The sequence below is a fragment of the Cornus florida genome, unplaced genomic scaffold (assembly GCF_030987335.1).
Source record: "Cornus florida cultivar Cherokee Brave unplaced genomic scaffold, ASM3098733v1 CherokeeBrave_3.0.0_Hap2_Chr03, whole genome shotgun sequence".
NCBI lineage: Eukaryota > Viridiplantae > Streptophyta > Magnoliopsida > Cornales > Cornaceae > Cornus > Cornus florida.
In genome coordinates this window covers 48,741,871-48,756,623 of record NW_026775573.1, presented here as the reverse complement: position 1 = coordinate 48,756,623, position 14,753 = coordinate 48,741,871, and the positions used below count along the sequence as shown (strand labels likewise).

Genomic DNA, 14,753 nt, shown 5'->3' with positions numbered 1-14,753 from the left:
AGTTTGACAAACTCATCATGCTCACTAATTTTCAGTAGTATTTGTGTGTGTGTTTTTTTTTCCCTTCTTTGTGTTTTGTTAAACTGCAAAAATCCTAATGGATTTATCCTAATGGATTGCCTGTTTAGTAGGTTGATATACCTACTTGAGAGAGATCGTAATCAATAACTATTGGGGCTTGGTTCAAAGCTGTTTGCCAACTTTTATGGTTCAGAACTGAATCTCAATTTGAAGCACAATGCTTATCATGTCATTATTACCTATTTTTCTGATTTGGTGGCGGCGGCGGCGGCGGCGGCGGCAACAGCGACGGGCGGTGGTGGGGTGGTTATAAATATACATAACAACATAGTTCACTAAAAGAGACATTCTTACTTATCAAAAAAAAAAAAACACAAAGGCTCTTCGTAGTTACCACCATCAAAGATCTGTAAAATTCTTCCAACGCATTCAAGTGCAAAACGCCGAACGAACACATCATAGCCACATAGAGGTTTGAAAGTCTCTGGATAACACAAGGATACTACCTTTGAAAAACGGGCCAAGTCGGAAGCGATTACAACGCCATTCCACATCTCCTCACTCACAAGGTCACCCTCATTAATCTCACTCCAAAGGTCATCCTCATTAATCTTCACATCTTCGTGTGACGACACCGGAGACTCCGAGGTTTGCACATCACGACTGGCTGCTAAAACAACTCCTCCACAATTCGTTCCTTTGTCACTGCAGCATCCGCCCCAACAACTCCGGCCATACCGGAGGAAACCTGTTGCTTCTCCATTGCAAGCCCTTGGTTTCCACACAACACTAAAAAAACACAAATTGACAAAGAGAAAGAACCTATTGAATCAGAACTAAAATTGATTTGGTGAAAATTATATATCTTTATTCGAGGTCTTAGCCCCTATTTATAAGCAATTTATAGGCAATTGAGTCATTTTAGGACCCGCATGGCTTGTTCCTAAAGAATATTGGATTTACACGATTTGGTTTCCTTATATTATAGGGAAAATTACATATAAATGGAGTCAAAGTTTCATATTTACTTAGAGACTGAGTCAAAGTTCCATATTTCTCTAAAATGGATTACTGAGGTGTCACATGGTTTTTTACTGTTTAGAAAATTATGGTGCCTAAAATGCCCTTCTCTAACAAAAAAGTAGTACCTTCAGTGCAAAAAAGTAGTACTTTCAGTTCAAAAAAGTAGTACCTTCGGATAAAAAGTAGTACCTTCGCGGGTGTTTAAAAAACATGGTACCTGGACGCCAAAAAGTAGTACCTTCAGTTCAAAAAAGTAGTACCTTCGAAGAAAAAGTAGTACCTTCGCGGAAGGGTATTTTAGACACCACAATTTTTAAACAGTAAAAAATCATGTGCCACCTCAGCAATCCATTTTAGAGAAATATGGAACTTTGACTCAGCCTCTAAGTAAATATGAAACTTTGACTCCATTTATATGTAATTTTCCCTATATTATAAACCATCTTTTAATATAACTGTTACTAAGAATGGGTTTAGAAGTAATTCGGGCTTGGAGTTCTATTATTTCGGGTCTTCTTAATCAGTTCAGCCCACTGTGCTTAGCTAATTCGGCCCAAGCATTTTGTAGAGGCCCAAATTGAAAGTTGAATGGTCAAAGATTTTGTGGTGGTCCCCTTATGTGCTAATGTGTCGCTTTTTTGCTGGTGGGGAAGTAATTTTCCTCCACACGAGTTCTTCCACAACTGGTACACACTACACTGGAGCTCTCAGAGATGATGATAAATTTAGAAAAGAAGAATATAACAAACCGGAGAACTGTTCACTTGCTCATTGGTATGCAAGGAATTCATACACGAATTAAATCATTACCATTGGATATAAAAACATAAATTACCTTTTTAACTGCCAAATAGAATCTGACGGTTATTACTTCAGGTGTGCATACATTTTTTTACACATTAGGGAGTAAGAGAACAATTCTGTAACAAGCAAATAGCATATGGATTCAAATTTCTGCTTAAATACCAAAGACCTGAAAATTATAATAACAAGAACATTAGAATGCGATAATGACCATGCTACAAATTTTAAAGATATTTGACTTGAGATTTAAGTTTTAGCCTTTAAAAAAGAAAGAATAGCATTAGAAGACTCATCTCATTGCCATCATACTGCCCAGAAATCATTTCCTGGGAAAAACCAATGGCTAAAAAAATTGTTCTTCGGATGATTTATAATCCAAACACTACTAGAACTCATCTCATTTTGTTTGTTTTTTGTTATGTATTTTTTTAATTTTATTTTTATTTTGATCTCAAATTAAGATTCTCCTCTCCAGAAAAATCTGTAATACTCAAATTTGATATACACCAGAAACTATAACCATTTAGGTAGCCTCTCATGAAACGAAAATCATAAAACACTACATATATCGAGAATAGCAGACAATAATATTCTAATGGTATAGACAATATTTTCAAACTGATCACTTTTAAATTAGCAGGAGAAAAATAATACCTGCTCTTTCATACTCCCCCGAATCAGGAAAACATGCAGCAGCAGACTCACAGGGGCGGCTTGATGTAACTCGGGACCTTAGGCGAAAAATAAAAAGTGATCTTTTCATATCATAATATGCAATATATTAATTATTAACTGGGGCCTTAAGCGGCCGCCTAACTTGCCTAAGGTTCGAGCCGCCCCTGCAGACTCAGCTCTGCCAGTTGAATCAAATATTTCAGGACGCAAACAGCCAACTGCTGCTTCAAGCCACCATGTGTTGTCTCACTAAATTTCGGAATTGAATTGGGAGAAGTAGCAGCATCAAGCATTTCTTGTTCCTTCATAAATTCATATATTACTCTCCACTGATTTTTCAGTGGGATGACCCAAAAAAGTTGTACAGCAATACATCCTACAAATAATATTACATGAGGAGTCAATGAATACAAAATAATGTTTCATAGAGTTGTTTTAAGAGTCTAGAGAAAAAAACTTCACCTGAAATTCTAGGCCCTTACACTCCCCTACAGTCAAAACAAGAGCTTGCTTTCCAGACATATTTGAAAAGAGCAATATATCTCATGGTAATTAAGATCTTGCACTTCTTCAATCCATTTCATGATCCTCAAACATTTCCTTTTGTAGTCGATGATGAAGATCAATTACTAAATCATCTATACCGGTATCGCCTTTTTCTATCTTCATTTTTTCATAATCTTGATAGATATCATAGATTACCTCCCTCTTCCGCTTGCTCAAAGTGGACACCCGACCCTCGGACAGTAACATGTAATTCTCTCTACTAAGTTTACCATCAAGGGACTCCCCTGTTTGCAGGCCACCTTTTATATGAAAAATTATCTCAGTATACACAACAGTAGGATCAAGCTGCTTCGTTAGCTCCGTATTGAAATGGGGCCAGTAAAATGAATGGAACTTGTCATAATTAGCCTCCTTCATACCTAAATTTTTTTGCAATACAACTGATCCTGAAGTTCCAGTTTTACGGTGAGGAAGTTCCCTTACATCATTGAATCTTTCGAAGTTTGAATTATCCGATGTTCCACCAAGCATCATTAACAACGTATACAACGTACGTTATAGCAAGAGGAATATCAACAAAAGAATCTAGGATATCTTTATATTCTTATGATCCATATCAATTGAACTGTTCGCGACTGAACAATTCAAACCATGCACAAAGCTGTACGTACACAAAGATAATAGTTAGATAAACAAATCCTGCCACTAATGTTTATTTATATATGCATACAAATACAACAACAACCAAGCCTTTGCCCAATTATTTGGGTTTATTTATATATATGCATATAAGAGTTCTATTTTAATTTTTATAAGACAATCCTCTAGACGCCTTTAGAAATGTAAAAGAACTTCCTATGAAAACAGGTGTTTTATGGTAAATAAACGGTAAGGAATTGTTTAAATAAACATTAGTAGTGTTTGGAATTGGTACATTGGAGAAAATTTAGTTTAAACTTTGAACTAATTTTTCTCTAATTTGAAGGGCGCGTACCAATTTCATGCAATAGAACATAATATAAGTAGACGGCACAATTGAGTAAGACCTGTATCATTAATTGTTACCCACATACTCAATACCATGTGAATATCCATGCTTAAGAGTATGAGGCTCAAACACAATTCTTTTTCTCGTGTTATTGTAACATTTTTTTCTTAAGTGACCGGGGTATCCGGGGCTACTAAATCTTGGCACACGGCACACTGGCATGAGTAAAGTGCCCCCTCCACGTGAGTTGGGTAAAGCTATGGCTTTCACCCGAGCAAGGACATCTCATAAAATTGATATCAATAAACCATCAATTTTTAAGTTAATTATGTAAATGTTATGTAGTTGTTTTTCTTGTTAGTTCCTCGGGTTAAAATAGTGTGTTTTTTTTCCTTCCGAAAACAGACAATTGCAATTATTTAACTCCAAGAATACTTTGATTTCTCGGTTGTAATTCAAATTTTCACACTTTTTGTTAATTCAAATATCCATACAGCTGCACTATTCAAGTAATCATCTATGTAAAGGACAGACATTGAAAATGTTAAAGAAGCTTTTAGATGACTAATTAATCATTAAACAAGTTTTTAATAAAGTGAACTGTAGCAACATATATGCCTGTAATGTTTCAAACCAAGTCTAAACCAAAGTGAAAAATGCAAGCAAGATGTTGCTTATCGAGATATATATATATATATATATATATATATATACAAAGAGGTTTTGAAAGTACCAAATTAATCTGGTTGTGAAGATGGGTTTATCAAGGTCCTGATAATATAAAACTGTAAAAAAAATAAAAATAAAAAAATCAGTATTTATTTATTAATATAAAAAAAAATTAAAACAATTTTTATAAAACTTTAACAAAAATTATCTATTTATTATAAATTTAAATTTATTAATAAATTTTTTTTAATTAAATAAGGATATATTTAAATAAAATAAAATAATTTTTATAAGAGTTTCAGTATTTTAGTATTTATTTATTAATATAAAATTTTATTTATTAATTAATATAAAAAGAATTTTTAAAGATTGAGAAATAAAAAAGTGGAGTCTCAGTTCTCACTTCACGGAACACGTTATCAAAGAAACTTTCACCATTTATTTCATTCACAAAACAATCAAACTATATTGTATATTAAGTATGACGGCTTCACTCTTGTTGTTGAAGGAAGAGTTTCTATAAAACTCTACCATAAATTATTTATTTATTACAATTATAAGTTATTTAATAAAAAAAAAATTAATTAGATAAGAATAAATTTAAAGAAAATAAAATAATTTTTATAAGAATTTTAGTATTTATTTATTAATATAAAATATATATTTACTAATTGATATAAAAATAATTTTTTAAAGAATTTCTATAAAATTTTAAAACAAATTACTTATTTATCTATTTATTATGAGTTAAAATAAAATTTAATTAGATAAGGATATATTTAAAAAAAATATAATAACTTTTATAAATCTCTTCCACAAATTACCTATTTTATTTTTTATAAAACTCTATCACATATAACCTAATTATATCAAATTACCTATTTTATTTTATAACTGCTTTTAGTTGTGATATAGATATTTACATCTACAAAAAATATATATATATATATATATATATATATATATATATAAATAAAAAATTGGTGTTAAGGCCTACCTTTATACTTTTTTATTTTATTTTATATCCATACATTTGTTTTAACTTTTCAAAAAAACAAAAATAATGAATATTAGAAAGAAATATAGTATCAAAGCATTATATTCTGTGAGACACAAAGTTATAAAAAATAAAAAAAAAAATCAATTTTCTCTAATTAGACAAGAAAATATATAAAAAGTTTAATAATGAATTCTATTAAAATGTTTAATAATTGAATTATTATCAAAAATTTTAATTAATAGCAATAAATAAATAAATACACCGGCTAATAGAGAGAAACCGAGATGAGAGGGAAAAAAGAGAGAGAAACAATGTTAAGAAAAAAAAAAACAGAAACAAGAGGAAAAAACACGGCCCAGTACAGAGAGAAACCGAGATGAGAGAGAAAAACTCACTTATATCTATAAATAGAAAAAGCAGCTTTGACCGGTAATATATGAAAATTTTACCCCAAAAAAAAAAAAAAAAATTAAAAAATAATTTCATGTAACAGTTTTCCATTAATTTATTGGTTTCCAGCATTACAATTTTTTTTTTCTTTTTTTTTTTAATTCGAAAAAGTCACTTATATATATACATATAAACAAAGGAGCTTTGACATATATTCTCATATTTTTTTAATCCAGTAAAATATAAATTGAAGGAACAATACAGGAAAAAAAAAAAAAAAGAGAGATTTATTTAATAAGAGAGGCAGTGTGGACCAATAAAAAAAAAATGAATAAATTTTTACAAAACTTTACAAATCATCATCTAAATGACATACCTTTTTGATCTTTCTCTTTTAAATTTCTCTCTCTACAAGGCTAATTTTTTCTCCAATTTTCTATCTCCAACAAGTTCCTTTAACTTTTGGAAAAAAAAAAAAAAAAAAAACAAATTCCTTGACCCTTAGGCTCTGTTTGCTCAGATGACAATAGCAAGAAAAGAAATGAAATGAAAAATGAAAAGCAAATTTATTTTTTAATATGAATTTGGTTAGGATGAAAATTTATTCAAGAATTTTAATTTGGATACCTAAATTACTTTTATTTTATAAAAATAATAAAGAATTAGTAATAAAATATAGGGTGAATGGCTAAAAAAACCCCTCAACTTTCACCTGTTTGTAAAAAACACTCTTTATAAATATTTTTAGCAAAAAATCCCCCTCAACTATCCGGAGGGGATGACTTTAACTGACGTCCGTTTAAATAATTTGTTTAGCCATTTTTTTGGACGAAATTGTCCCTTAACAGTAAAGGACTTTTTTTATTATTATTTACAACGTCAGCATATTCTTCATACTATTTTATTCATACAATAGTGTTTCAATATTATAATTGAATCATATATTTTTACGCAGGTGGGCCTGTTGAATGTAAAGAGTGATCCTTCAATATTATAATTGAATCATATATACTATAATACTATATACGTGTGAAAATTAAATCAAATTTATTTTATTTACTTTTATCCCATCAGTATGAAACCATATTATAAGTCAAGTTTATTTTATTTTATTTTATTTTTAATCATATCATATTCATATGATAATTTTTCCCTAATATCATCTTAAATTAATATGAAACCATATTATATGTTTATGTAAAGGAGGGTATTTTTATCCGAGATTGCATAAAAATTAAATAATTATAGTAATCTGCTTAGTCATTTATCAAATTTCAACTAAAATTGATTTTGCCAAGACTCGTGCATATAAAATCCAAATAAGAATCATGATCCCTCACTATTTGATATGTGATCAACTCTTTCAATACCAAAGTCTCAAGGTGAACAACTAGTTTAGGGAGGATAGGCCTCTAGATTGAGTCCAAACGCGAACAAAAAGAAATAAAATTTGTTTTAGACGGTTACCAAAAAAAAAATTAAGAACTAAATGGACGTTAGTTAAAGTCACCCCTTTCGGATAGTTAAGGGAGATTTTTTGTTAAAAATATTCATAAAGGGAATTTTTTGCGTTCCAAACTACTATTATTCATATTTGATGAAAAACAAGTAGAAATGGAAGTTAATTAAAACTTTATCATTGATAAAGTTGTTGCTCGACTCTAATTATTTGAAACCCAGTAAATATAAATGAAGTTGTTAAGTAAAATAATATCAATGAAATTGTTAGGTAAAATAGGAACACTAAATAAAAAAACCGAAAAAATAAAATTTCTCATGTTTTGTGCAAGAAATGGATAAAATAAAGGATTGCAAAAATCTTAATTTTATACAACTTATCATTTTCTATCTAACCAAACTATAATTTTTTTTTTTCAAAAAAAAAAAAATTATATTTCTTTCCTTTTCCAAAGGCTGCCTTACTCTCCAAGCCAAAAATGATGATTATTGTAAAGAGGAGAGGGTTTTGTTTGAGCGGATTAACCGACTCAAACAAACCCACTATTAACCCACCATTGAATTAAATGGGTCCCAACTTTTTACCCATTATTGACCCATTTAATTATATTTGAATACTCAAATGATTTAATTTTAATGACCCCTAATTTTACCACATAAGAGTTGCTATAAGGCTCAAAAACAAGTTGAGTGCCTAACAATAACCCATCAAAGAGAAATAAACCAACTCCCTGAGGCCATGTCTAATGTTTATTTCAAAGTGCTAAAAGAATCATGGGTAGTTTTGTCATTCTTTCAATCCAAATAAGAGAAAAATGAGAGAATAAAAAAAAATAGTTAGTAACGGCCCATTACTAATTTTTTTTTTTTTTTTCAAAAATGGCCGTACAACAACAAATATCATAAAACAAGAGAATAAAACTGAAGAACGGGCTCCAAATTTGCTGAAAAAACAACGCACCAGCAGAAACCACCAAGGGAAGAAAGCAATAACGAAAGTAACTCACAGATCAAGCCATCGGCAAGGCAACTGCTCCAAGACTACATCCACAAGGCGTCACCGACGAGGAAGAAACCCCCCAACCCCACACAAAAGGCAGGGACAACACAAACCACACAGAGGTGGGAACCACAAAACCCACACAGAGGCGGGGACCCGACATAGATCGAAGATGTAACCGGAAAACCAAAAACAGATCTACCCCGTCAAGCCAGAAACAAGCCTGACAAGAGCAGATCTAACAAAACAACAACAAAACGGCATAAAAAACCAACCCACGGAGCGACTATGTACAACAAACGCATCCACCAAACGACTATGTACACCACGTCGAGTTTTTTACGCGGTGGGAGGCGAGGATAGACACCTCCTCACCCCCGTGGGAGGGGGTGGAGAGCAAAACAGAGGGAAGAACGAAGGGGGCCGCTAGGTTTAGAGAGAGGCGAAAGAAAAAGTTGTAGAAAGAGAGAGGGTTGGCCAATTGCTAATTTATACGCAAACAAAAAGTTGGAAAAAGCTAACACAATTGGTGATGTCTCACTTAGTCATGTGAAAATCGGGAGCAAGGCCACACAACATGGGGAATAGCAGGGTGCTGAAAAAGCATATTTTGAGACATATTGGTTCCAGGGTGGCCTAATTGGCAGAGCGTCCAGCTCTCCCCCATCTCTCGAGCAGGTGTGCCCGTATTCGAATCTCCTACCCCCAGTTTGCCAAGACCCAGAAGAAGAAGAAGAAAAAAAAAAAAAATGTAGAGTTATCAGAGAGACCATCATAGAGCTCTTCCGGGATACATTTATGCATGCTATTAATAATAAACAAGTTGATGTTTTCACTCAATAGTAACAGGAATTACTAAACCAAAAAATACCTCAAAACCTAACAAGCAAAAAGCAACAAGAGTGTCTTTATGATGGAATAATAAACCAAATTGCAGCCCCGACAACCAAGTCAAATGAATTTTGTTCTTCACTGTTATACAACCACCACACAATGAAAATCATCTTAAAGACAGCTACTGTAGGCAAAACGACCATGATGTTGATACAGTATATCAAATAGACCATTTGCGAAAGAATGCATGGTTAAGGAAAAAAATTTACACTTGGTAGCTTTTAATTGGTTATCTATGCAATAAATAAGAGACTGGACCCTCCACTTGCTTGTATGTTGCATAAATAACCAATCAAAACCATTCGGTCAATTCCCTGCAACTCTTCAGACTGGGTCAACTCAAAAAATAATAGTGCAATAAAAAGTAGACAGCATATCAAGGAAGAGGCCATATAGAGAAAAAGGCGCATCTATAAATTAAAACATAAACCAAATCCAAAATTTAAATAGGTCATAACCTGAAACCAACCTCAAGAAAGGCATCATCTTTTATCCAAATAAACTTCTAATCAGAGATTCATATCTCTGGAGTCTAAGAGCAATGCATATGATTCCAATCTGATGAAGAAAAAAAAATCTTTTCAAGCTCCAACTACTTCGTTAGTTGCCGTTCCCTCTTCCACGGTCTCCTCTGCTGGCCTTTCCATCTTGACACCAACATCTTCTGAATAGTCACCATGAACCTACATGAGTAACAAAACTGGAAATTGAGACATAACCCATGATTGTCGCCAAAGAATTAGCATATTCACTCTCTAGAAATGTTTGATAAATCAAAAGTAGCACCAGTGTAAATGTAAACAATTGATACTGTAGTCCAAACAAAGAACAGGAGAAAACAGTAAAACTAGAAAGGGCGAGAAACATGCCTCCATCAACTTGCCAAGATCAAATTTAGGAGCCTTCAGGATCTTGACTTTCCGAATGAATACGTTCTGTAGCGGGAAAATGCTTGAAGTTGCCTTCTCAATCTCTCTACCTATCGACTCTGGAATGAACTTGGCCACCAACTCCTTGAGATCACAGGAACTTGCCTGGTTTCTCATAATTTCTACCATCTTGCGACGGATCTGACAATAAAAAGAACCAATATTATAACACGAAAACATACAACTTCAACGACAAAATGAAAAATATAACAGAAATCTAAACCAAACCTGACGGATCTGGCTGGACTGGGCATAACAAGTTCGCTTCTGCTGATTCTGACGCTTCTTGGTAAATGCAATACAGAACATCCTAAGAGTGTAGTTGTCTGTCGTCTTCACATCCACATGAGCCTCAATTAATGTCTGCCACTTGCGAACAAGAGACCTCAACTTATCTGTGGTAAAATCCATTCCCTGAAATAACCCAGGAGAAGACCCATTTTCAGATTTACATTAAATTTAGACATATAAATCATAATTTTATCTCTTTAGCGTAATGTAAAAAGTTCGACAAAAATGGCTAACATACCCAGAAGTTCGTGAGCACATTCTTGCCCTGTACATCCTCCGCTCTCAGTCGGATCTTCCTGTAGGCCTGATCCTCATCCTTCTGAAGATCAGCCAGACTAACCTCAAAAACCCGATGTTTGAGTCCTTCAGAAGCAATCTGTATGATAAAAGATCAGAACACCAGACAAGGGATTGAAGTTGCATCAATATTAAATATCAATAAGTGATGCAGCAGAAATCATCATCCATTTCGAGTAGGTCAAAAACGATACAAGTATAAATCAATTAAATACTACTTTCTCACTAAAACTAAATTAAGTAGCAAAACTCATGAGAGAAACAAGTTCCACATAAGGTCGGAAAGTTAAACACTAAGCTAACCAGGTTCTATGACCGCAAGGCTTAATCATACTCAAAAGAAGGCTTAATCTTGACTCTAAAGAAATCCCAGTAATAGGCTTTACTCATGAAGGTCGAATGTTGTGTTCTAAATTGAGAATAAATCAAACAAATTTAAACACGATGAAACATATTGTAAATTAGGGAATCTCCATTTAATATCTTGGGTTGAAAACTTGAAATGCCTTGTTCATCACTAAACCAGCGTCACAAAATATATAAACTGTGTCTTAATTTGATCGTTAACATAACAATCAACAAAACCGTATTGAGAATAACATTGATCTTTCCAGTCTTGCATTCTCTTTCATATTTCCTACTTCCTAAAACAAATCCCATTCCTTTATTCTCATAAGCACTTCAAGAGTATTTACTAACCAAATTCCTGAAATCTAACATTGTACGCAATTTACTTGCCAAGGAAAGTAATTTAAAGTTAAAAAATTAAAAGCAAAAACTGTTCCTTAAAGCTTTATGGCCATGCTTGTCAACCAATAACAACAAACTTGCCTCAACTAAGTCACATAATAAAATCAGAGTGCTAATGAAGGCAAAAAAAATTCTTGGCTTATCTTCTAAAACATTTTGAATTCAACACATCATTTTCCTTCCAGTTTCATACATTCTTACAGCAACTAAACACAATCCAAATTCCTCTACACTTGATATAATGCCACAGGAGGTCAAATTTAGATTGTTAGAGAAGCTCTGAGTCAGCCAAACATTTTATATCTGCGGACAGAGGAGAATGAAGGAATTAGGAAATTTAGATAGAAATCAACAGATAGACGTCCTGTGTGAGGTCAATCTAGTGTGCTCCAAACTGCTACAAGCTTTCAAACCAATTCAGCTACAGCTATAAAAAAATTAAAAAAATAAAAAAAAAAACCCAGAAACAAAATTCCTAGCTGCTTGCTAAACCCTTTGGAGAAACTAGTAATGATTGACTCTCAATGTAAACTAAACAAACTAGAATGCTTAATTCGTAGCTGCTTGCTAAACCCTTTGGAGAAACTAGTGATAATTGACTCTCAATGTATACTAAACAAATCTGATTCCTGAATTTTCAGCTATAACCCGTGTGTAAAATTTCAAAAATATTCTAAATATATTATTTAACTATGCAAAAAATAACTAATTGAAACAGATCCCTTAACCCATGACATATATCTGGGGAATCGAACTATAAGTAGTGATCATTACAGAAGAAACCATCAAAGTTGAGCATCAAAATATATATAGTTAAAAGCAAATTTATACCTTGGTACCCTGAGTTCTACTAACTAGGGTTTTGCCAACATTTCTGATATTGAAGAGTGAAGGTGCCTTGATGTCATACCAATCCTTCTTAGCAAACGGATCGGCCCTGTAACAATATCAAATCTTAAACCACTCGAATCGGTATGATGTGTGTATATATATCTAAACAATACCAGTATAAAATATATGTATATATATATATATAATATACTGAAATTAGCGATTGAATGTCACTCACGCTTTCTTCTTTCCTCCCTTCTTTCCCTTAGAAATCCGCTTATTCTTTCTGCGAAAAGGGGGAAAAACAAACAATACGGTTATCAACTAAGTTGTAGAGAGAGAAAGTATATAGAGAATGTAAGAGAAAGATGAGAACTACCCGACTGCCATGGTTGCTAGTGAATAGGCTGGTTAGGTTAGGGTTTCCTTCAGAAGCAGAGGCACGACAGCGGAGGCAATAAGAAACCCTAGTGCTTAGTAATCTTCTACAGTTTAAGTTGCTTATATATAAGTCAGATGCGCCAACCCTACTATATGCCATTCATATTCGACTGCCTGAAAGTTAAATTGACCAATATGTCCCCATTGCTAGACCGGTCGGGCAGGGGTGTAAAAAAAACCGACCCAACCAACAAATCGAATCGAACCATACCGACTAGTCCGTTTCGGTTCAATTTTCTTACATTTTGGTCCAATCCCAATTTTAAAATTTTGAAACCATAGTTTTACGGTTTGGTTTTGATTTGGAATCCAGGACCCAACTGTTATAAGCTTATACATATATACAATAAACTCCCTGCACTATTGAAATATTGCAAAAAACCTCTTGAACTGCAAAAAAAAAAAAAAAAAACCATTGAACTATGTTTTTGTTGCATTTAACCCCACTAGGTAAGCTTCTGATGTCGGAAAAAATGAAAGACCACTTTACCCTTATAAAAAATGACGTCGTTTTAAACATATACACTACATTTTTTTTTTTTTAATCAAACTTTTACACTTAACCGTGTACCAAACATGACCCAAACCACAACAAGCAACTAAATAAAATAGAAAGAAAAATGAAAGTGTGGCAAGGGGCAAGTACTATATGTAGAATCAACATCCTTCTATGACACAACATGTTTTAAAGCCTTGATGGTCGTGAACCCACTAAAACTCTGGAGTTAAGCGTGTTTAACCTGGAGTAGTTCCAGGATGGGTGACCCCCTGGGAAGTGTCTGATCTGGGTGAGCTAAAAGCGGACAATATTGTGTCTGGATAGGATGAAGAACAAATGGTATCAGAGCCTGGCCCATCCGTAAGTGTGGCCAACGAGGAAGTTGGGCCCTAAAGGGAGGGAGTGATTGTGACGACCTTGTGGGCGGGGTGTGTCATATCGCCTGGGTGTGGAAGGGGCAAGTTTAAGCGTGCTTAACCTAGGGGTGGCAAGAATTGACACAACACGCTAACACGACACGAACACGACACGGGTTAAGTGGGTTTGAGTTTGGGTTAATCGTGTTCGTGTCGACACGAAATGACTCGTCAACTAATCGTGTTCGTGTCGACACGAAATGACTCGTCAACTAATCGTGTCATGTTCGTGTTTGAACCTACTAACCCGATCATGACACAATTAACCTGATTGAATATACGTGTCGTGTCGTGTTGACACAGATAAGACCCATTTAGACATGCTTACACATTAACACATTTATACCCATATTTACACAATACCACATTTATACCCATATTGACACGTTAAATTATAATGCAATATTATAAAAGATAAATGGGTAGTTTTGTAAATTTATTGAAAGATGCCCTAACCTAATGCTGCCTATTTTAGTGTTGTTAACTATTTTGAGCCTCAGAAGTCAGAAATACAAAATCAAGAGGCGAGCTCAGCAAGTCTCTCATTTGTCATTTGATCTTCTACGATTCTGAGCAAAAAAACACTTAGTTGATCAGCGATTGTGATACATCACTACTCTCTAGTCACTAGTCAGTAGTCACTCCAGATTCTTATTGTCTCAAATTGGAAGGCAAGTTAAATCCTAATTCGTAACCCTAATTTTTTTTTTTGTTACTGATTAATCTCAAATCTCAATGAATCCATGTTTGATGTTTTTTTTTTCTTCTATGGACATCAAACTGGACCTATTTGTTTTCATTTTTTTAAAAAAAAAATTTGTTCACCTTCAAACCGTAATTTTAATTTCTTAAATTGATTTTTTTTTCTCT

The 14,753-nt window shown here is 33.3% G+C and overlaps 1 protein-coding gene across 1 annotated transcript; it reads right to left on the bottom strand.

Annotated features, from left to right (window-relative positions):
• Positions 1–9,822: 9,822 nt before the first annotated feature.
• Positions 9,823–13,029, bottom strand: LOC132300456 (small ribosomal subunit protein eS1). Its single transcript, XM_059797525.1, has 7 exons — positions 12,907–13,029; positions 12,766–12,813; positions 12,528–12,633; positions 10,888–11,025; positions 10,587–10,772; positions 10,299–10,499; positions 9,823–10,112 (listed from the first exon to the last, which is right to left on the bottom strand). The coding sequence occupies exons 1-7, from the start codon at positions 12,915–12,917 to the stop codon at positions 10,011–10,013; spliced, it is 792 nt and encodes a 263-aa protein (XP_059653508.1). The 5' UTR covers positions 12,918–13,029; the 3' UTR covers positions 9,823–10,010.
• Positions 13,030–14,753: the final 1,724 nt, after the last annotated feature.

Excerpts from the sequence above, each read along its gene's own strand:
- LOC132300456 (XM_059797525.1), bottom strand. Across the intron at positions 10,500-10,586 it reads AGTCCAGCCAGATCCGTCAG|ATCCGTCGCAAGATGGTAGA; the intron begins GTTTGGTTTAGA and ends TTTTATTGTCAG. Across the intron at positions 10,113-10,298 it reads ATCTTGGCAAGTTGATGGAG|GTTCATGGTGACTATTCAGA; the intron begins GCATGTTTCTCG and ends TTACTCATGTAG.